Below are 21,806 nucleotides of genomic sequence, written 5' to 3' on the forward strand. Positions count from 1 at the left end.
ATCCTAATGATGAGTTGACCTTCAGCAAAGGGAATTGCAGTCATCACATTACTGAGAAGCACCTGACTTGCATCAAAATCAGCCAGGCTTGATGTTAGGCAGGGGGACTAGTTTCAGCTTTAGGTTTCTGTGCACACTATTTCTCATAAATTAAAGAGGATCTCCATATATTGAAGTGATTTTTATTATTTTTTTTTTTAATGAAGACCAATTTTTATTGACGACATGGGGGAGATGGGGAGGGGATTAAAGAAAGTGTCAATGACTGATAGAGTAGGAAAGGCAGACTGTAACTGTGTGGCACATGTTAGAAGAGTTTATGAAGTTAACTGCTTCTGTTTTACGTATTTACTCATAAAATACCATTGTTTGACTTCCTTTATATACAGCAGAAAAGGTAGGGCAAGAAATAGTTTTCACTGGGAGTTTATGAATACATTTTGATTTGTTTGATTTTGGTAACACGCCAACATATGCATAAGCACACACACAGTGCTGGTCTGTTTCTTCTCAAAAGATGCCACCTGAGTGTTCACAGATGTAAAAGTTGAGAGCGTACAGCAAAAAGCTATAGTTTGGCTTTGCTGAGAAGTGGTGGAACAGGTTACCCTTACACAAGAGTTACAACCATCCCCTCGTCCTGCTGCGCCTGGTAAGAGTGAGACTTAACAATATTCTTTTGTAACACAGGATCATTGCATGTAGACAAAGGGAGTCACTGATCTACTTTGTTCACATTCTTCATATTATATGCTGCCAGTTGAAAAAAATAATGCTTTTGATATGCATGGAGCGATACAATTCACATTCATGAGGGTAAAATGGGGAACATACTTAAGAATCTTTAATTTAAGCTTACTTTGATTCGCTATGTGCTTCTTAATTCGTTTGTATATGTATGCTATTTTCACTCACAAGTGACTTGAAATAAAGGAAGGAGGGGTTTGAGAGCAGCAGCTTTGTGCATGGGATCTGTTTTTCTCGTTGGCGAAAGGCTTCCCGTGTGATGAGAGGCAGGTGCCCTGGTCGATGTCTCGGCCCCATAGCTGTGCAGTGGGGCAGGTCCCAGCCTCTCGTGCGTCTGGAGAATCCTGTCTCTACTTGTGGGGCTCTGGGGGTCGGCCAGGGGAGCAGCTCTCTAAACACCTCTTGCCCTGGAACACTGGCAAGGAATTACTGTTAGAAGATCTGAGGTCTGTAGTTAAAAGGTATATGAAATCAAAAACATTGCTACAAATTGCAGGTGGCTACCCTATAAACTCTCTGGAAGCTTAACAGTGTCTCGCTGAAGGATGCTTAAAGGCTAGTGTTGCAAGTTTGTACTTTTTTTTTTTTTTTAACCTGCTCATTACTGGCGTTACATTTGGATTTTTCCAATGTTATTCCTAGATCTTTGCCTTTGGTGGAATGTGAGCCTGTAACCTGACCACAGAATTATAGATGTTAGATTTTCAGCTGAATAAACTTCTGATTTTTGTCACAGATTAATACTCATGGCTTTTGTCTGTCTATTTAGTGAGCTAGTCTTACCTACATACTGTCTGTTGCTGGCACAGAAGGTCGGAGCCTGGCAAGCCCGTATCAGTCTGCCTTGGCCCTTTTTCTCTTGCACGTAAGCATGGTGAGCATTATGGTGCCTAAGTGAAGTTCATACAGCAGGCAACCCTCATGTGTGGTGCATTGTCACTAAAAATATGTCTTGGGAATGCTCATTGGAGTGGCTACCAGCACGCAGTAATTTCCTACATAAAGTGCAACCTTCCCTCAAGAGAGAACTGATTTTGCTTTCATTAGTAGTTCACAGTATATCCCTAATAACATACTTTCCTGTAACTGTTTTAGGTGATCTGCCTTGTCAAGAGGCAGATCAGCTTTTTAATCACTGAATGAAGTCTTTGATACCTTGTGGAATTATTCTGTTAATCCTTATGTAGAAAACTAGGAGACTGTAGCTTCCGCACTACGGCTTCTGCGCTTGTATCCAGGAGGAGTGGTTTTACATGGTGTATCATTAAATTTCTCTCTTTCAGGCCACTGTCATGAGAAAAATCCAGATGGCAGTCATGACAAGGAGAAATACTTCGATGACCACCATGAGTCAGTTACAACAGTGACAGAAGGACACTCTGAGGGAGGTACAGAAGATCCAGAAGTTCTTACTCAGAGTTTAGCAAGGGATCCCTCCTTCTTGAGACTGGAAAGTAAGTCAACCTTACAAAATCACTTCTGGTAAATGAATTGGTTCTAGATTCTTCAGAAGAGCTGTCTCCCTTCCTCCAAGAAGCTATGTTTTCACCCCCTTTGAAAAGTAATAAGTAACCCTTAAAACCAGTTTCATTCAGTTCCCTGTTGTCTTTTCCAAGTGTAGTATCAAAATGCATTCAATAAAAAAAAATTAGATCAAGGTTTAGACATTTTCCAGAGTAAAGGATGTAGTTTCTTGCAAGAGTCTACAAACACGTTGATTGTACCTCAGTGAATTCTGTATCAACTGTGCCAGACAGAAGGGAAGAAAAACGGTGTCTATGGTTAAGGTACAGAGAGCTTTGTTCAGTGTTTAATGCACATATATAGAGAAAAGACACCACCTATTTACTCCCTCAAACAGGCAGAATTCTGGTTTGGAAAGGAAAATTATGAAAGTGGTCTAGAATTGTTGATTTTTGAAGCAACAGTTGATGCTTATTTGCAGTGGAGAAGTCTTCATTCTCCAGTCCCCTTCTCCTTTTGCAGCATGCAGTGAGTAGTGAGTGATGTTTGGTTTGTGCAAGTTGGAAAAGCCAGATCACAGAAAAAAGATCCTTCTTATACAATTTGTGGAAGCACTAGGAAGAGAATATTTGAAGTTTTTGTGGTATTCCCTCTCAGACACAGTCACTGCAGAAAGCAATGGTTCAGAAGGAGTGGAGGATTTAGAAGATGATCAGATGTCTGAAGAGATGCTGGCTTTGGTGGATGAGTTTGAAAATTCTTGGCCTCAGGAAGCTTTTGAAGGGGCGCTGGAGGTAAAAGGTCGTCGTATGGACTTGCAGGGAATCCGGGTCCTAAAGAAGGGATCTCAGGATGGACTGGCTAGCTCCTGTTTTGGGGACTGTGGTGATGACGATGAAGCCGAATGGGTAAGTTTGGATGAGCTTACTTAAGTCTTGTACCAACTTACTATTGTGGAGGAGGGAAAGATGAGGACAGTTCAGGGGGTTTAACACTGGAATATATAGAGGAACGTCCCCTATGGGCCTAAAAGCTGGTTCATGGCTTGTGTGAAATGAACAAGTAGTTTCAATCGATCTTCTAACAGAAAGGCCTCCACATCACTAAAAACGACATCATACGTCTTGATTATTAGCGGCAAGAGCTTTGGTATTGAATGATGCTGGGTGCCTTCAAACTTCTTGCTTACAGTTACAAAGGAGAAAAGTTTCTAACCAAAAGTTCCAGTTAGCATGAAACAATGAAATATCTGTTGTCATCATGTTACAAACAAAATATATACTGAAAAATGCCTTTCAGTTCCACAGCAGTTAAATTGGTTTTCTCCTATGTTGGAGACTGAAGTTGTGTACTTTGTTTGCATGGTGTGATGCAGTGAAAGTGAGCAGGCTTAGAGAATGGGTTGAGATGGGGAGGGAGGGAGAAAGAGAAAGATGTCATCTGGAACATCTTTGAAATTGAATCTTTGGGCTAAAACCGGTAGTGTATTGGAGCTGATAACACTCCTAGTGTTTCTTACTGTTAACCTGGCCAATACTGTTCTTTTGGTAGATCACTTTTCAGGTCAAACGTTTAAAGAAACCAAAAGCTGAAAGCTTGGATCTCCAGGAGCCAGTTGGGAGAAACGGAGAAGAAGGGACTAATGGAGAAAATGAAAACTTTTACCAAACTGCCCTGGAGATTAGTGGACCAAAGATACCTTCTCCTGGACCAATAGGTAACCTGCTGCTTCTAGAGAAAGCAAGTCATTTGCAGCTTTTATATGACGTTGGTTTGTTACCATAAATATGTGTCACAAAGACTACGTAGTAAAATATGCCTTCTAGATGAGTACAAGGAAAAATTAGAAATCTCTTCTCTCTGCACCTTCTTCATGAAGTGCAGTGTAACTTTGTCTGCTGAGTGAAAGCTTTCCAGTTAATTCCCAGAATTTCTGGGGATGAGGTGGTAAGAGTGAAGAATGAAAGAGGTAGATGTTATGAGTAGAGGTAGTAGAAGAGAGAAGGGCGTTTAATGATCTTTTTCTTTAAAACTGAATGGGCAGAGAAGTTAGTTTACTAGATGAGAGACACCCCTTTGGGGACAAAGGCAGGATGAGAGCTTGATTTGATTACTGACTAAACGTAAGACATACAACTCAAAAACAAAAAGCAGAAAGCTTGGTCTAATAAAAACAAAATAAATTTAAAACTGTTAAGTGTTCTGCTGTGAATTGGTTTGGTAATGTTATAAGAGAAAACTTAGAGACTGTCTTCCAGAATACTGGAGCTACAGAAGAGCAGAGTTTTGCACCAACATAGATGAGGAGGTTTGGAGAAAGAGGTGGAGTTTTTGCTAGCTGAGAAACAGGAATTGGGAGAGTGGTCTACTAATATGGTGCAAGCTAGTTCCACTGGTGCGTTCATGTGGGCAGAAACCATCAGCACGTGATTGCTACCAGCAGCACGTGAGAGCTGCTGGAACCTAATGATGCCAAAGAAGAGACCAAAAAGAATGGAGGCTGATTGCTTTGGTCTTACCTTGATTTCAGTGGAGCTAAAATCTAATGTTATAAGCAAAGGTGTATTCTCCAATACATTTTAGTCCTTGACGATTTGATGACCTGGAAAGTGATTTCAATTTTGAAGGCTTTTGCATTAAATCTTTAACGAGCTCCTTTTTTGGCAACTGACAAATGTAAGTTATTGAATTAAATATTTAAATAGGGGGGAGGGATTACATGAAAACAGACTATCATTTGTGAGTGCACATTTGTCCTTTCCTCGATATATCTTCTCTTCCCTTGAGCTACTTTTGTGGCTTTATTACATAGCATCCCTTTATTGTAAAGTAGTTACCTTCCTAACGCTCCTGTGAGCAGTGTCTGTTGACATCCTCTTTGCAAGAATTAAATCATCAAAAGTTTAAGTAACATATTGGAGGTCACCTGGGGAGTTCCTGGTAGAACAGGGAAACCGCAGTAGCTGTCCTGTGTTTGACTACATCTCAGACTACTGATCTAGCTCCGTAGCATTTCCATACCTCTCGCTGTCTTTTGCCATTCATGCAAAGAAAAACTCACAATCAGATAGTTCACAGTGGTGGTGATGAGAACTGATCAGTCCCCTCTGAAGTTTCCCAGTGTTTCTCAAAGTTAATTTTCCTTTAATCAGAATACTTTACAAAAGACATTACAGACTTCATCGTTATTTTGCAAAACTATGGTGAAGCGGCTTACTATACCTTGGATGGGAAATAGCATTTACATCCAAATGGGCAAAATTTCAGGTAACTAAAAATAAATACTGAAGTGCTGCCTATGTAGCTGTTGCAGTAGACTGGCACGTTGTTAAACTTGGCTTCCCACTATGTAAATTTACAGTTACAATGAATTTTTCTTATGTTCCAAACAGTTCGGATGTTCCTGATATGAGAGGAAATGTTTTCCTCTCATATCAGAATACAAGTTAACAGTGTAAACTTGTTAACACAAGCTGGATTCCTAGGACTTGGTGCAGTATCCACCAAATGTAAGGGAAAGATTTCAGTTAGCCTTTGGTTCAAACACGAAGATCAGTTCTTGTTTCTCCCAGTGATCTATTTGTTAACATAAAGCAAGTTATTTAACCTTTCCCTGCCTTGGCTAACTTCTCTGCAAGATGGGAGGGCTGAAGTGTAATTACTTAATAGTTTCAGAAATGTTCTCTTCTTGAGTGTAAGAGTGTACGAATGCGATAAAAGCCACTGTATGTCTTAAACAATAATCATTGAAAAGAAGCAGCAGTATTTTTCACCCTGGATTGTCAGAAGATAGAGCAATCAACTTCTATGAGTTTTTACTGTAGCTGTGGAACATAAATGATGAGTCACTTATGAACTTTCTTTAAGGACATTTAAGTAGAGACATTACCTGTAAACAAGAGTGGTGATTGTTCTTAATATGTAGCTTTTGAAAAAGTGTAATGGAACAGGTTTTAAAACTCCACCTCCTAATCTGTCCTGCGTAGGATCCAGTTCTGTCTTTGGATCCCACAAGTTCCATTCAGTCCATTTAGGGTCAGGAATGTTCTTAAAGAAATATGGCTGCAGGACCGTGACTGCTGCAACATAGGGAATGTAGCTGCTGGTGTAAGGTATTTTCTAAATCATTGTACTGAAGTAGAATGTCTTTCTGCTTCCAGACAGTTTCTTCTATATTTTTTTTCTCCTTTCTCAAGGGAAAAGGCGTGACTATCGTAGCCTTGGCTGGCCAAGTCCTGATGAATGCCTGAAACTCCGTAGGGTAGAGCTTACAACTGTAGCCAGCACATGGCTTGCTGTTTCCGCTAAAAACATTGAGTAAGTATCTTGTTATATGAACCTTAAATAAGTTACACAAAGCAAGACAGTTACGTAGCCCTCAGTGTGCATAAACTGAAGACTTTAGTATTCTTGAAAGTAAGAAAGAACTGCCAGGATTTCAAAGAAGTTTGAAAACATTATGTGGTATTTCATCTGTAGACTTGCAAAGAAAAGTGCAAGTACAGGTGGAAGATCTGGTTTCTTTTGCTTCTTGAGCTACTCAGATGAGATTCTGCCAGGTCCTGGGCAGTTTACACTCACTTGAGAACTTTGTAATGACTCTTCTGTTTTCTTCTCCTGACTGATTCAACTTGTTTTATGACCTTTGTAGCATTACAGAACACATTGATTTTGCCACGCAGCTGCAAGAACCAGCCATGGAGCCCCTTTGTAACTCAAATCTACCAGCCAGTATGCATACTTTGGACCATCTGCAAGGTGTCTCTAGCCGGGCCAGCTTGCATTACACTGGAGAAAGTCAACTGAAAGAGGTATGCCAGAGTTGAAGGCTGTCACACAAAAATGGCCAGATTCAAGGTGCATTTAGCTCAGCGCCTCTCTCCAGAAGTGACCTTCAGTGAGTGAATGCCAGTATAAAACTGTACGAACAATGCAGGCTGAAAGCAGTATTTTACCAGAATGTTTTCCTGGCCATCTACGATCTGGCTTGAGGGAAATCCTAAAACACCGTTAGTGTGTGTGTATTTATAGCTCTTGATGGATGAATTAGTGAAAGAGAAGTCCAACTGAGCATACATTAACTTCTAGCATTCTTAGTATTCAGTGCCATGGAGTTACAGCACTGTGTCATGATAAAGATAGGCAGTGATGTTTAGGTTGGAATAGGTTACAGCATTTGTAAAAGGCTGGCGACAAAAGCAACCAACAAGTGAGGAACATCTCTTACAAGGTTCCAGTATCTAAGCACTTGTTCTTCCTCTTCCGCAGGTGCTACAGAATCTTGGCAAAGACCAGTACTCACCACAGTCGTTAGAACAAGTTGGTACTCGAATAGCCAAAGCTTTGGAAAAGGTATGTGCAAATGAGGAAAATGAGAAGTCTGGGCTTACCGCTCGTGACTGATGTAGTGGTCAATCCGGTCTCGAACAGTTTGTCTGAAATCCCAGTCAAGGAATGTATTAGTAAGTGGACTAGGGATTTGTGTCTATTCAGCATCTGTAATGCCCTCACAGGTATTTTGTTGAGCTATATCTCGTGCTTATGCTGTCAAGTGTCTTGCATATCTCTTTACTAAAACTTAAGCTTGTCAAATTTCCCAGCGTTTCCAGCCCTGTAGTGAGCAGTACTACTGGTTGTTGATATATATTAAATTATTTCAATGGTTCTCGACCCTCTGCTTTCTTTTTGTGCTACATTGTCTTGGAGCTTATGGAAAGTTGAGTTAAGCCATGGCTCAAGCTCTCCGGTTACGCTCCTGGCATGCAGCAGTCAGACAGCCGACAGGCAGGGGCTTCCTCTCTTCCCTGCCTGCTTCCTTTTACCTTATGCAGTGTTCGGCTAAAGAGTCCGATGGGTTCAGGCAGAGGTATGGCACCATGTGCAAGGCCACGCTTCCCGTTCTCCCCAGAGAAAGATGCTTCCCGTTCTCCCCAGAGAAAGCCAAGTGTCCTAGCTAGGTTAAGGCTGCTTAGGACCTCAGCTGAGGCCCTTAGGAGGGGATGATTGGGGACATAGTTTTCCCGGGATCTACAAGGTGCGTAAGGATGCAGGCATTGTTGTTATATGTTTACAGCTAGTGGGGAGGATATCCCAAACCACTATAAAAAAGAGGGTGCCCCTAGCCTATTGTACCAAAAGCCATCTGAGGAACTTAATATACTTTGAAACTAAAACCAGTATAGCTTGTCACTCCCAGAAAGTAAAGATGTTACTCTTGTGCTCCTGTTACAAGACTTGGTTTCTTCTCACTTTGGATGTATACTAACTTGTTCTCCTACATGCTACAGTTACCCCTGCAGACAGCAAGCTTTATCCAAATAAGCTGCAAATTTAGTGCTGAGACCAGAAGCAGAATTCTCAGTAAGGCTAGCTGTGTTGAAAATAAAATGCAGTTCTTCTGTCTCCAGGCTCATTCAGTATTCACAAGAGCTAATCAAACAAATCAAGATGGCTACTTATGTAATTGCATATGTGAGCATAAACATTCATTTACTGTATCTGAGTCCACAGAATTCAAGCACATAGTATTTTCCTTTCTAACACGTGATGTGGGAGTCAGCCAGCTAGAGGCACCAAAATTAATCAGCTAGGCTTATCAGGCTTCTACTCTGAGCTGCATCCCAGAGCATCCTTTCTCTTTCCAGTGACTACAGAGAGCCTACGAGTCCAATCAACTAACTTAGCTAAATTTTTTGCTTTATGGTGGGTAATGTGTATACACATCTAGATGCTCAGCATCAGACACCTGGCTAGAAGCTCTTGTGGCTGCTGAAACTGTTGTTGCTTTTTAAAGCTACTTAGCTGCTATTCCTTTCTTAAGAAAATGATGTTGCCTTTGGAATTTGTGTTTCATTTGGCAGTCTCACTTACCTTGCTGTTGCATATATGCTGTTAGATAAGAAACTTTTTGCTGCTTTGGAATAGTTTAATGCAATTTTTAACTGTAACACCCTCTACCTCAATATATCAAATAAATTGGAAGAGTGAAAGACAGGAAGACTGTTCACTACAGGTGTTTACATGACTGGGTTTTGTGTTCTTCTTTTGCCAGAATCAGACTTCATGGGTCCTCTCTAGCATGGCAGCTCTTTACTGGAGGGTGAAAGGCCAAGGAAAGAAGGCAATTGATTGCTTACGGCAAGCATTGCACTATGCACCCCATCACATGAAGGTATGTACACATGTGCCCACTACTCAGATGAAACAATGTTTTGCTTGTCACAATAGAGCTTTCACAGACTATAGTTAAGGCCAACACTGTGTGTATCAAGTGTCTATAATGTACTAGATATTAGCTAGTTTTGGTGAGACCTCAAGACTTTCACCACGCGTTTAGTGTGGACTGTCTCTCTTTTTTTAAAAAGAAAAATAATTTTAAAAGACAGCTGCAAAAGGGGTTCAGTGGCATTTCCTGCAGTTCAGTGGGTTTGATACCTTTCTGGGCAATGTGGGCTTGAACTTCTTCCTGTTATGTACGACTTTGAATCTTCATCAGCCTTTGTCTGGACAGTCTTCTAACCTAAGACGTGGGGAATATATTTTCTGGTTGTGCTTTTAAAGAGGGGAGGAGGCAATATGTAAAGGAACAACATGAATGCTTAGATCTTACGTGTTTGGTCTGTCAATCTCAGCTGGGCACTAGTGCCTGACTTTGTGCAGCAGTTCTGTGCTTTACTCCAAAAAAGGCAGTGCTTTAGACAAAATCTTCAGTTAGTGTTTCAGTTCAGACTGAAGTGTCTTGTACCCTTCACCTTGCCACATGGTATGCTGAGCTTTATAATGTCTATTCTTATACACCAAGATCCCCCTTGCAGACTGGTAAATGTGATATAGGCTCCTCACTCAACGTTGCAGATTTCACTTTGGGTCCTGAGCAACGTATTGTGCAGCACTGCAAAATGTATGCTCCTTTTTGAATCTTGGTCTTAAATTCTTCTCTGAAAATCGAGAGACATAGTAGTTTACACTCGGAGGATATTATTAGAAGGATCTAGCCATTAACAGTAGAAATGCCTCATGTATCTATGTATCCATGTCCCCTATAATTCTGTCTTTTTGCACTTGTCCTTTTAAAACAAGGTTGGAACCAAGATCTAACGCAACAAGCTCTTGCTTATTTTCCTGTCTTTCCATGTAACTGGGAATGGTTCCTCAGAAATGGAGCCTTTAGCTGTGTGACTTTTAAGGGTCAGAGTATGGATTGGAAGCTACAATTTGGCAAGATTATGGTGTAGTAGTGCTGTTTTCTGGAAATGTGATAAAATGTTATTTGGAACTGGCTGACTCTCTGAATTTGTGCCTTGTTTTTGTCCTCCATTCTGAAGCTGCCTCCAGAGAAAACTGTGGGTCTTGTTTGTAAGCTTCGACTTGAACTCAGTGAGCGTTAACACTGAATTAACAGCTATTTAGTGTTTTGTTTTATCCTCCTCTTTGGTTTTATGCACTCTGTGTACTTTCTCTTGCGTTGTCTCTTGTAAATCAGAGGTAATTAATTTTCCTGGGGGCTTCTTTTGTGATTCTGACTTCCATATCTGCTTTGCAAACATGAATGACTTATCCACCAAAGGTACTCCTTGCCTTGTGGAGGTCAAGGAGGCAGGGATCAAATACATCCAGAATTTTTTATTGTCCTGTTGAGGGCACCTAAGACTTGTTACTAAGCAGTATTTTGTCCTTTGAAGGTGTGAAGCCCAGCTCCCAGAGAGTCTGTTATGGCTGTCAGGGCTCAACAGTTTTGTCAGTCAGACAAGGTCACAGTCTGGAAATCCACAAAATAAAAACATGTCATCGGTGGCCAGCTGAGAAAATTTTATAGTGTCATATAGGAATTCTTTGGCAAAGGCAGGATAAAAACAGTGCATCAGTTGCACTAATGGTTAGACCCTTTTTTCACTTCCTTGCAGTCCCCTTTTGTTCATATTTCTTCCCGTTTTATGCAAAAGCTGAAGGAGGATGCTCAAACAAAACAGATTCTCTTCAGTCTCTGAGAATGCATCTTATCTTTTGGGAGAAAACTAGTGTAACAGCATCTGAAAAATAACTGTACATTCTAGGACGCTTAAGTGAGTTAATTTTTGAGTTGTTTGTCTATGCAACAGTAGTGTTTGTCACTCTTGTGAGCAGATGTGTGTATGTGGGGTTTTTTGTTTTTAACTCGGGTCCAAATGCCCTTTTATAGTAAAATAGGTCTGGCTAATCACTTTCAAAGTCACCAGATAATAAGGTGGGTAGTAAGCAAGTGAGAGTGGCCAGGTGGTGGAGTCGTCTGTTTGTCTTCCTAATTCTGAGACAGTTTCAATGGAAAGAACCTCACTGTTTATCACTTCCTCTTCTCTTCCAGGATGTACCACTAATAAGCCTAGCAAACATCTTCCACAACGCAAAACTCTGGAATGATGCCATCATTGTGGCTACCATGGCAGTGGAAATAGCGCCACACTTTGTGGTTAATCATTTCACACTGGCAAATGTCTATGTAGCAATGGTGAGTGTGCTGTCACCCAGTTATGTCTGCCTTTGGTATACTATATATATACATATATATATATATATATATATAAAAAAAAAATCTGTGTGTGTGTATATATATATTATTCTCACAAATAATTTTGAAAGGAGCAGCATTCAAGAAATTGGGGTAGGATAAACAAGAAAGAATATTTTTTTTGAATGCCAAAACTCTTATTACTCATTTTACTCTTATTACTCATTTAGTACTTGAAGGCCAACGTTTTTATAAGCAGGCTTCAGAATGCTCTCTGTAAAGCTTTGCTAAAACAGTAGCAAATGATTGGTAATTTGGGTTGGCTGCCCGTCTAAACACAGGATATTTTTATAATATTGGAAAATTAATGATAAATTGGGTCTCTATCCTGAAGAGTTGAGCTTAGCGTAATAAATAAAACTCTGTTCACAGTTGTGGTGAACAAACACAAGGGAAGTTTAATTTCAGCATCCAGATTATCAACACCCCAAATAATTTACAGATTAAACTCAAATTTCTTCATACTGTCTATATATTCTAATCTGCAATTTAGCTTTTAGTGCTTACTCTGAACACAAAATGTTCGTTCCTTTTATCTTATTAATGCTGGATTGGTTCTCGTGTGTTTCATCCTGATCTTTAACAGGGCCAGCATATTTGAAGTGTAAAAGAGGCACCATTAAACTGAGACATAGTTGATATACGTATATATAGATATATATATGTCTGTGTCACAAGTATTTTCAATTACACGTTATTATGTATCCCTGCGAGTTTTCATCACTTGTCATAGATTTGTCTTTAATGTTTTGCTCCAGTGGTTGAGGGGATCACAGGGCAAGTTGAGCAGGTAATCATGTATTACGACTATCAGGGTTGAGAAGAGTTGAAATGCATAGTGCTGTCAAACACACAATGGAAACAAACTGAAGAAAGGCGTGACTTTGTTTTATTAAGGTACTACTGCTGACAGTTGTTCAAAAGAAATGAAGGAGAAGTTTGATGCTTGAGTTGCCAATGTCTTTTTAAAGTTAGCACAGTGCGTAAGGATAACTTCATTCTCCCTGGATCTGAGAGATTTGTCAATGAAGCCCCATATTCGTTATAAGAAGTGACTAGCAACAGGACAAAATTCATCTTCTGGATCAAATTATACTAACATAAAGACAATTTAGTTTCCTTACGTCATATTTAACCCTACTGTATTTGAGAGCTGAGTCTGACCAACAGGTTGTAGAATCACACAGAATCACAGAATGGCAGGGGTTGGAAGGGACCTCTGGAGATCATCTAGTCCAACCCGCCTGCCAGAGCAGGGTCACCCAGAGCAGGCTGGACAGGAACGCGTCCAGGCGGGTTTTGAATGTCTCCAGAGTTGGAGACTCCACCACCTCTCTGGGCAGCCTGTTCCAGTGCTCTGCCACCCTCAGGGTAAAGAAGTTCCTCCTCATGTTGAGATGGAACTTCCTATGCTCAAGTTTGTGCCTGTTACCTCTTGTCCTGTTGCAGGACACCACAGAAAAGAGAAGATGTCATACTAATTAATAGTATAGCATTATAGAGGCTAACATTCCTTTATTGGCAGAACTTTTCAGTAAGTTAGTTGCCTTACAAAAGGGAAACAGTTGGCTGTGTTAAGGACTGAGAACTTTGGATGGATACTATAGAAACTATTGATGTGGGAATCTAAAGGAACATCAAAATAATATCATATCACAGCAAATGTAAATGATTACATCTAAAAATGGAAAAATCTGGTTCTTGTTTTCATTGCTGTTTCTCAGTGCTCCTACACACTAATATGGGATTTGTCTCTAATTTCTGCTGAAACTATTAAAATACACTTTTTTAAAAAAGTCAAGACTTTACAACTCACATTGATCTAGTTAGTGTTTATAATGTGTCTAGAAATTAATATTATCTCTACTGCACAAATAAAGTTACTGAGGAAAGGAACTTAAGAGAACAAAAACAGCGGTGAAAGTGACTGAAAAACCCAGAATGGTTTGGGTCTTTTCCCCTCTTGTTTTTCTTCTAATACACTACTGGATGTTGGCCTACTTTCCTAGTTAATAAAAAAGCAGGGTGGCATAGGTAATTAGATTTCAGCTATATAAAAATAGGTGTTACTTCAGCATGAATGCTTCTTCCTACCATTCTGGAGTCCAGCTTATCAACTGAAACTGTTTAACCTACTGTATGGTCTTTTAAGTTTTGGGGTTGTTTTGTTTTGCTTTTACTTTCTTTATTTCAAGTCATCTTTTAAAAATAATTTAAAGTCATTTCTAAAAATGTTAGCTTTTCAGCAAATTTGATGGTTTTGCGTTGTCCAAGATTTTAAAGCTTTGATCTATGTAAATTCTGACTGAGGTCTACTATTAGCAGGAAAGGGTGAGAACATTGGTCAATAACGCTCAGCAGTGATTTGACTCCCTTCCATGGATTATGCAGAATTGGGCCATTAGCCCAAGAAAATATCAGAGTTATTTGGGGGAGAGGGGAAAAAAATCCTAAAGCACAAGGACTGGTTTAGTTACTTTTGTGCATACCATACTACTCAACTACTTAGGACAGGAAAGGCATAAAAAATGTGTTTAGTGTTTTTAGAATCTGACTCTTTGCAATCTTTCATTCTTTACAGGAGGAGTTTGAAAAGGCAATGAAATGGTATGAGTCAACACTAAAACTTCAGCCGGAGTTTGCCCCAGCAAAGAATCGAATCCGCACCATTCAGTGTCATTTACTTATGAAAAAAGAGCGACGGTCTCCTTAGAGATCAGCATCTTTCTCTTTTTTTAAAAATGTCATTATTCTCTATTCTGCTTTTAAGTGTGCTAAGATAAATTGATGAATCAAAATTTTTAACAAGACTTTTTAAAAGAGATGGGATTTGGATCAAGGGTTCTTTTATTTTTTTTTTCTCAAATATAGGAGCATCTTTGGAAAACATATTTCACAGACCATAATTTTAAAACATCCGTGTAAATATTAAACAGAGAAACTTCCATGAATCCATGACCACCTGTACCAGGACCCAGGCACTGTTAGTTTTTCCTTAATGCTCAGATTGGCATCAGCATCCAAAATAACTGGCTTCATGTCTTACAATCTAAGTCAATGGAAGTGCAAAGCACATGCCCGTACCAAATAGTAAGAAGAGATAATCAGCAATTCATCCATGTGAAACTCATGCTTTGTCCAGTCTTCTTCACTCCATACCACATTACCTGCTTTTTTGGAAGGAGAGGGACAGGATTTTAAATGTTTATAAAAAGACATTAGGATCATCAAGCATTTCTGGAATTGTTTATTTCTGTTGGGGGATGAGGAGGAAATGAGGAGGAGGGAACAGCAGGATACTAAAGTCAAAGTGTTTTTTAATCTTACTTGCAGAAAAAAAAATTGGTAAAAATCCCAATAAGATGTTTTACATTGTCTATATATTCATAGCCCTCTGCCTCCCTGAGTGGTTGATTTACTAATTCTTTGTTCACTGTATTTCTAGCCATTTCGGAATAAGGTGCAAGTTTATGCTCACTCTGAGCCGCACTTTCAGCTGCCAAGGAGGAGGAGGGAGGCGGTGTCAAGGTATCATCAGCAAATAAGTCAGGTGGAAGATTTCCAAATCAGTTCTGTCTTTGGTTGGTGGAGGACACGATTCTCCAGACATTGTTGAATCAACAAGGGCACATATTTGAAATAAAATAAATTGTTTATGAACAAATCATAGCTTCTCCTCTAATGTGTGTGTCATGCGCCGTTTGCAAGAGTCTAGGCTTGGGGAGCTACAGCCTTTCCTCAGGAGCAGACAGAACTGGGAGGCAGGAAAGCTTTTAACACTCCTGATTAGACAATGATTTTCTGCGTATCCGTGGAAAATTCCCTGCACCTCTGCGCCTGACTCCTTTTCCATGGCAGAAGGAAATAAGGGAAAGTTAACTAAATCAGCTGTCTCTCACATAACCTACCCTCCAGCTATTAATGCTAAACATACTGCTTAGTGATTCTTCTTACAGAACTAACAATGTTTATGAACTTACTCTTTTTCTTTTCAGTCTTTGTCCTCTTTCAGTGATGGCAGTGTGGAAACTATGACGTCAATGTAATTTTTTTTCAATAGTGTAGTTTTCTACTTCATTAAAGGATCCCTGAATATTTTTATATGCACTTGAAGATGAGCAGTTCTAATGCAAATTTTACCTGGTTTATTGCAAGTAATTTTTGTTCATCTACAAAGCCTGACAGAGGTATGAGCAAGTGCTGCTGTCGGGTATATTTTTATTAAAAATGAATTAATACATTCGTTTTTTGTCAACAGAGCCAACAGCGTGTCAGATTTTCTTCCCTTTCCAAGGCTACTTGAAGGCTGGATGCTGTTGACTGGAGACAGGCGTAGCTGTATCTATATAAATTCCGAGAGGAAGATCGGTTTCTGGAAGGTCTGATACACCGCCACTAGAATCATGGACTGGGATAACGAATTACAGAGATTTCTCACATAAAGGTGTGGGAAGGGAAACCAGTAAGGCAGGTACAAGTAAACGGGAAGACATTCCATTCGAGCTAGAAAAAAGTTAGAGCAAAGGCTTTTCCTTGAACTAAGGCAGTGTACAGAGCGGCTGCTTTCATTCAGTTTCATTAACTGATCTGCTTTACTTTTATATTGGTTGATCAATACTTGAGTGTCACTTAAACATATTTGGTAAATCTTCCATTTCACATGCTAGCTTTAAAGCATAATATGCAAAAACTTTTCTTGGTACAGAGGATCCACCTTGCTGCTTGGTTTCCTAATGTGTCATATGGTCAAATCAAATGACGGCCACATGCTGAACTCTTCTACTGCATCTGTCTCACTGATGATAGGAGATGCTGGGATTTAAGTGAAGAGCAAGGCTGGTCCTTAAGAACCTGAAGCAGCAATATGTGGAGCACAGATGGTCATCCTTGGCTTTGACAAAAGATGGAGTTAAAATAGACCTTTTCTGGATCACCAAGGATTATTCTCATAGACGGCACTTAAAATTAGCCGTTAATACTCCTGTCAGTTTACATTTTGCTTACTGCAATATTTATTTTTTTTAATTAAGAAATGCAGTAAGGTGCACTGTATACCAACATCACACAACAGGCAGAAATGGTAAGTTTTGTGTGCGTCACCATACTATAGATCGGTATTGCCACCAAGGAGATAGCAGGCTATTGCTCTCCTTGCTCTCTTTGCATTTCTAGAGAACTTGCACATCATGAATGGTTCTGGAAAACTGCAGTAGTCTGACTTCATGTAATTTTTTTAATCTTGGTTTAGTACTTTAAAGGAATGTGTTCTGCCTTACTCTCGTAAAATTTCTATGTACGGCTGTTCATTTGCTACTTGGCTACTGTATGCTGTATCTGCCATACGACTGATTTTAAAATAGTCCATGCTTCCCTCTTAACTGTATTTTCAGGAATTTTAGGTAATTTCTCTAAGTGTACTGCCGAAGCAGTACATAAAACTGAAGGAGGGACGCAAAAAAGATCTACTCAAGCATAAACTTGACCTAACACTAGCAACAGAGTGTGTCTTAAAGATTTCACCGATTGATGAATCTGCTGGAGAATGATGTCGAATGGAAGGCTCTCCTTTCTCATCTCCATGTCTTTGAGCCTCCTGTATAAATACAAAGAATGGTGGTTTTGAGTGGTTTGGCTGTGTTCAAATGTTAGTCAAAGAAAAACTAATTATGCTGATCTTATGAACAGAAGACAAGTTAGGCAGCGTGTTGAAGGGGAAGCCAGTGAATTTTTACAGAGCAAAGGTGCAATTCTCTGCAGGATGAGCTAGCTATTTAAGGATGGCATTCATCTCCTTCCATTTAAGCTATTTTAAAATAAGCTAAGGTAGTTGTCTAGGCTCTATCTTCAGTAAATGGAAAAGATTATTATCTTGAGAGGGTGATCCACCCTCCCTGTTGTACAGCGTGACAAATTGCCTGTTTGAGCTGCCTGTTCCTTTCCATTGACTGTTGAGGTACCTTTGACCAACTGAACTTCAATATGATTTCTGATAATGAGACTTAGTAACTCATCTCATATTGACTGGCTCTGCTAAACATATCACCAAAGCAGTCTAATTTAGGGATGACATAACCATAGGTAAATGGCAAAATCCTCTCTTCTCCAAAAAGTTTATTTCTCAGTTGTTTTCAGAGCATACCCAGAAATTAAGTATAGGTGGGGAAAAACGTCTCCATTTGTTTGCAGATAGCATCATGCACCTGACATCCAGGGGCTTTTGGAGGCAAAAGTTAAGGGAAGAGAATCAGATACTTCTGTCTATGGAGTGGTGGTTTTGATTCGTCATGGATGGCACAGTTCTACTGCTCAGGGCTACATTGATGCCATAGAAAAAAGAAAACCCAAAAATACCACGTTAGCACCCAATGCGACTATAGCATCACATTCAAACAACAGATTTTACAAAGCAATGGAGGCTGGGATCTTAATTACCATCACCTGTGGACACCTTGCATCACCTATGATGGCCAATTTTTGTAACAGAATGAAAATACTACTCAGGAAAGTTTCCTGATGGAGCTTAGAACCTTTCCCCACTCTCAAAGCCTCCCTCCTTCCCTCTTCCAGGAAAAAGATTAAAAACAAACAAAAGACCCCCATAACGTCTCCCTAACAAATGTATGATACAGCCAAAGATGATATATCAGCTCTGTTGCAGTATCGTGATGCTTTTGCTTCCCGTGCTTTTCAGTAGCTGCCATGAACTTGTCTGGCTAGCAATTTAGGATCTCCTGGGTTTAGATCTGCTTCATGAATTGTAACGTTCCTACCCTTGTCACTGTCCTCCTGTATGACGTTAGGCAAGGCATTTCCCCTCCTCGCTCTACCTCTCTCCCTCCCACACGTTGTCTGATGTCTTTTTAGAACATATGGGGGGTTTTGGAGCTGGAATCATTGCTGTTTCTGTCTTCGCATGAGAAACAGTTGTAGTGCCAGAGAATACAAACAGTAGCAACGCAAAAACAACTGTGTGGAGACCTATGAAGCAGGGAAGAGGAAGAGTTTAAGTCTCTGTATCAGCACTGAAAGAGTGAAAATGCTTTAGAACTTCCCTTGGCATTCGGAAAAATGCAAACTCCTTCTCCAGAGCTACTGGATGTTGTGTGGCGGGTTCAGGGCGGTCCTCCCATCTCAAGCATTACTTAGAGGTGTCCTTCTGGAGTGCTGCAGGTTGCCTTGATTTCTTAGAGGACTGGTTTGGGTCAACAAGACTCTCTTGAAAGAAACGTCCCCAAAGAGTAAGCTTTGTGGGGTTCCTTTTGTTGATTTTTTTTTTCCTCTTAATTTGCTGAATGTACTCAAGTGTGCGCCAGTATTGATTCAAACAAAGCAAATGGGTCTATGAACACTGAAGCTTATGAAGCTTTCCTGTCAATCTGTGGTCTTCTTGCTGAAGTCTGCTGTCTGGTCGTTTGTGAGAGCCAACAGAAGCTTGTCCTGCAAATGACTACCAGGAAAGAACAGGCAGTGAGCTTAAAGGCAACTTATTTTTATTGTTATTTTTAGGGAATCTGCACAAGAGTGGTACAACCCATAGTCCGTACATATGACGTTAAAAAAGTGAAAGTCTGAATGAAGTGAGAGGGTTCTTGTACTTTAAGCTTTTCTCATTTTTAAGTATTGAAAAGCTCAGGATTGATTAGGAACAGTGTTTTGATAAGGGTGACTGCTTAAAAAAGCAGCCCCTCGAACTTTGCAAGTAGTTGATTTTTTAAACCTTCTAAACCTAATGACCTGCTTCTAGATTGCAGAGCAAAAATAATAGTAACTGAGTTCCGTAGTCCCAAGGGAGGTGCAATGACAGTGCCACGAAAGGAACAGTTTCAAATACAGGTGAACGAGCTTTGTGGTATTTATAATCTAGGGGGATTGTCTTAAGGCAGGTGTTTTCATTTGCTGAGTTTTTTTCTTTAATCTAGTTTCAGGCTGCTCCTTCCATGTTCAGTCCTTCAGAATTGGGTTTTTACTAGTCTAATAGAGTTTTGCTATTTATATTTATTTGTGCCCACGGCATGCCAGGTGTTCCACAGAAGAACCAGTCTCTGCTCTGAAGGATGTACAGCCTCGGACGTTGGCCCACAGTAGACTTCCAGTGGTTACAGACTTTGTGGAGCTCGTTCCATGGCCAAGGATCAGACAGCTGTTCAGTCAAGCCTTCTGGCTGCGGTCCTTCCACAGTAACACCACTGCTGGGCTTAAAATCCAAACAAACCGCATTTCTCTGAGAAGACAGTACTCTGCCAAATCAAGCAGTCATCGTTCTAGTACAATTTAATAGAAAACTTTCAAGATGAATTTTTGACTATTCTGCTTTTTTTTTCTAAATCCAATCTTGTCTTCTCTCTACAATTGTCTAATTCTACTGTTGTTTTTTATAAAAACAGATTATTTCCCAGAGCTGCAGGTGTTACAGATTACAGTATGATAGCATGAGTTACCACTATGTCTTATGAGTGCCTTTTGCTGTACCCTGACTTGTTGAGGAGCAAAGAAGTAATATTTAAAAGTTATTAAGAGACACTAACTTGTGGGCAGATGCAATCCAAATAAAATGAATGGATGGAGGAATCCCAGATTAAGCCAGTTTTATCCAATTGCCGTACTAGGAGATAAGGTAAGAAATCACATTCTCCAGGAACAGGGAAAAGAAACCAGGCTTTTGTGGTGAGACATTCAGAGGAGGAAGAGAAAGCTCCAGGTAAAAGCAAGGAAGCCGAGGGTCCTGCTTTTGTAGCATCAGCGACTGTTTCTTATTGCAGGACCAGACAAGGTAAAAACGACAAAGAGGTGGCCTGAGTGAATGGTTCCTTCTGGTTGTCTGGAGTAGTCAGGGAAGAAGGACATCTGAGAAGCCACAAGTCAATGCTGAAAAACGGCTGCAGACGGTGGGTCACGTAGTCCTCTGCGTGTTGAGATGCGCTGTGTGTCCTCGTAGTCTTTGGAGGATGAGAGCTGCAGGCGCAGGCACGGGTGCCGAGGGGTGAACATGAGCACAGAAACATCCCCCGGACGATGGGACGATAGGTCCCAGAGCAGCCTCCCCGTGCCAAGGGAAGTCCCCGCGCCTGGGGCAGTGTGCCTGCACTGCTCTGCCCGAAGGGCGGCATCCCTCCCTTTGAACACGGTTGTGTAATACTGCGGAGTTCTGTCCCATGACTTTGTCAGGTCATTTTGTAAATTGTAGGTATTTTAGCATCCATAGTCACCTCTGGCAGGGAGTCCCAGAGTTCAGCTTGGTTTCTGGTGAAGGAGTATCTGTTTGTTTTGAACCTGCTGGTTTCATGTGATGCTTCCTACTTCTTGTATTAGAAGAGACCACGAAGAGTTGTTTTCCCTCCCCTTTTCCATTACAAGCTTATCTAAGAGAAGCCTTTTTCACTAAACCGAGGCCTGACTAGACTTGGTTTGGCTTTTAGCCTATGACTTGTTTGGGAATGTAGAACACTTGCTCAACAGCAAAAAGGAGACTGTACAGCATCTGCAATCTGCTTTTTTTCTGACTTTTCCACCTGGTTTGCAAATACTGCTGGAAAAGCAAGGTCAGGATGTGACTGGGGTAACTGAGGTGTTGACACTGGGGTGGCCAGTCTGCAGTCCACACACCAGATGCATCTTCTGTCCCACTGGCTCTCGCCCTCTTTCCCGGGGCCCTGCAGGTGCAGTGGGGTCTGTGTGTTGTCCTGCGGCACGGGGACGTGCCTGCAAGCGGGGCCACCTGAGGGAGAGTTTTCTATGCAAGCGGAGAGCATGATGTCATGGGTGTATGTCCCTACGCATGGACGGATGCACATATTTGCATAACAAAAAGTACATGACACGTGCCCTGGCTTCCCATGTTACAGAAGCAGGACACCTGTTTGCTGGTCATTTGATGATCATGCGTCTGGCCATACAAGCTCAGTGGGGTCACAAACAAATGCTTTTTGGAAGGCTTTGTACTAATGGCATTGTCTGCCCTGCCATACCAGTATCTTTGGGTGCCAGCATATTGAACGCGTCGGTGTACCACTATGAGAAATGACCCTGTGTTTAATTGTGACCACGGGGTATA

At 40.7% G+C, this 21,806-nt stretch overlaps 1 protein-coding gene across 1 annotated transcript in view; it reads left to right on the forward strand.

The window, feature by feature from the left end:
- TTC17 (tetratricopeptide repeat domain 17) overlaps positions 1 to 15,422 on the forward strand; it is a 60,748-nt gene extending 45,326 nt beyond the window's left edge. The window contains exons 17-25 of the mRNA XM_074584316.1: positions 2,031 to 2,201; positions 2,869 to 3,119; positions 3,763 to 3,928; positions 6,408 to 6,528; positions 6,863 to 7,022; positions 7,480 to 7,563; positions 9,263 to 9,382; positions 11,552 to 11,695; positions 14,337 to 15,422. Coding sequence (XP_074440417.1) covers positions 2,031 to 2,201; positions 2,869 to 3,119; positions 3,763 to 3,928; positions 6,408 to 6,528; positions 6,863 to 7,022; positions 7,480 to 7,563; positions 9,263 to 9,382; positions 11,552 to 11,695; positions 14,337 to 14,468 — 1,349 coding nt within the window. The 3' untranslated portion in view covers positions 14,469 to 15,422. The remainder of the gene's footprint in view (positions 1 to 2,030; positions 2,202 to 2,868; positions 3,120 to 3,762; positions 3,929 to 6,407; positions 6,529 to 6,862; positions 7,023 to 7,479; positions 7,564 to 9,262; positions 9,383 to 11,551; positions 11,696 to 14,336) is intronic.
- Positions 15,423 to 21,806: the final 6,384 nt, after the last annotated feature.

The sequence above is a fragment of the Larus michahellis genome, chromosome 4 (assembly GCF_964199755.1).
Source record: "Larus michahellis chromosome 4, bLarMic1.1, whole genome shotgun sequence".
In the NCBI taxonomy this organism is placed as follows: domain Eukaryota; kingdom Metazoa; phylum Chordata; class Aves; order Charadriiformes; family Laridae; genus Larus; species Larus michahellis.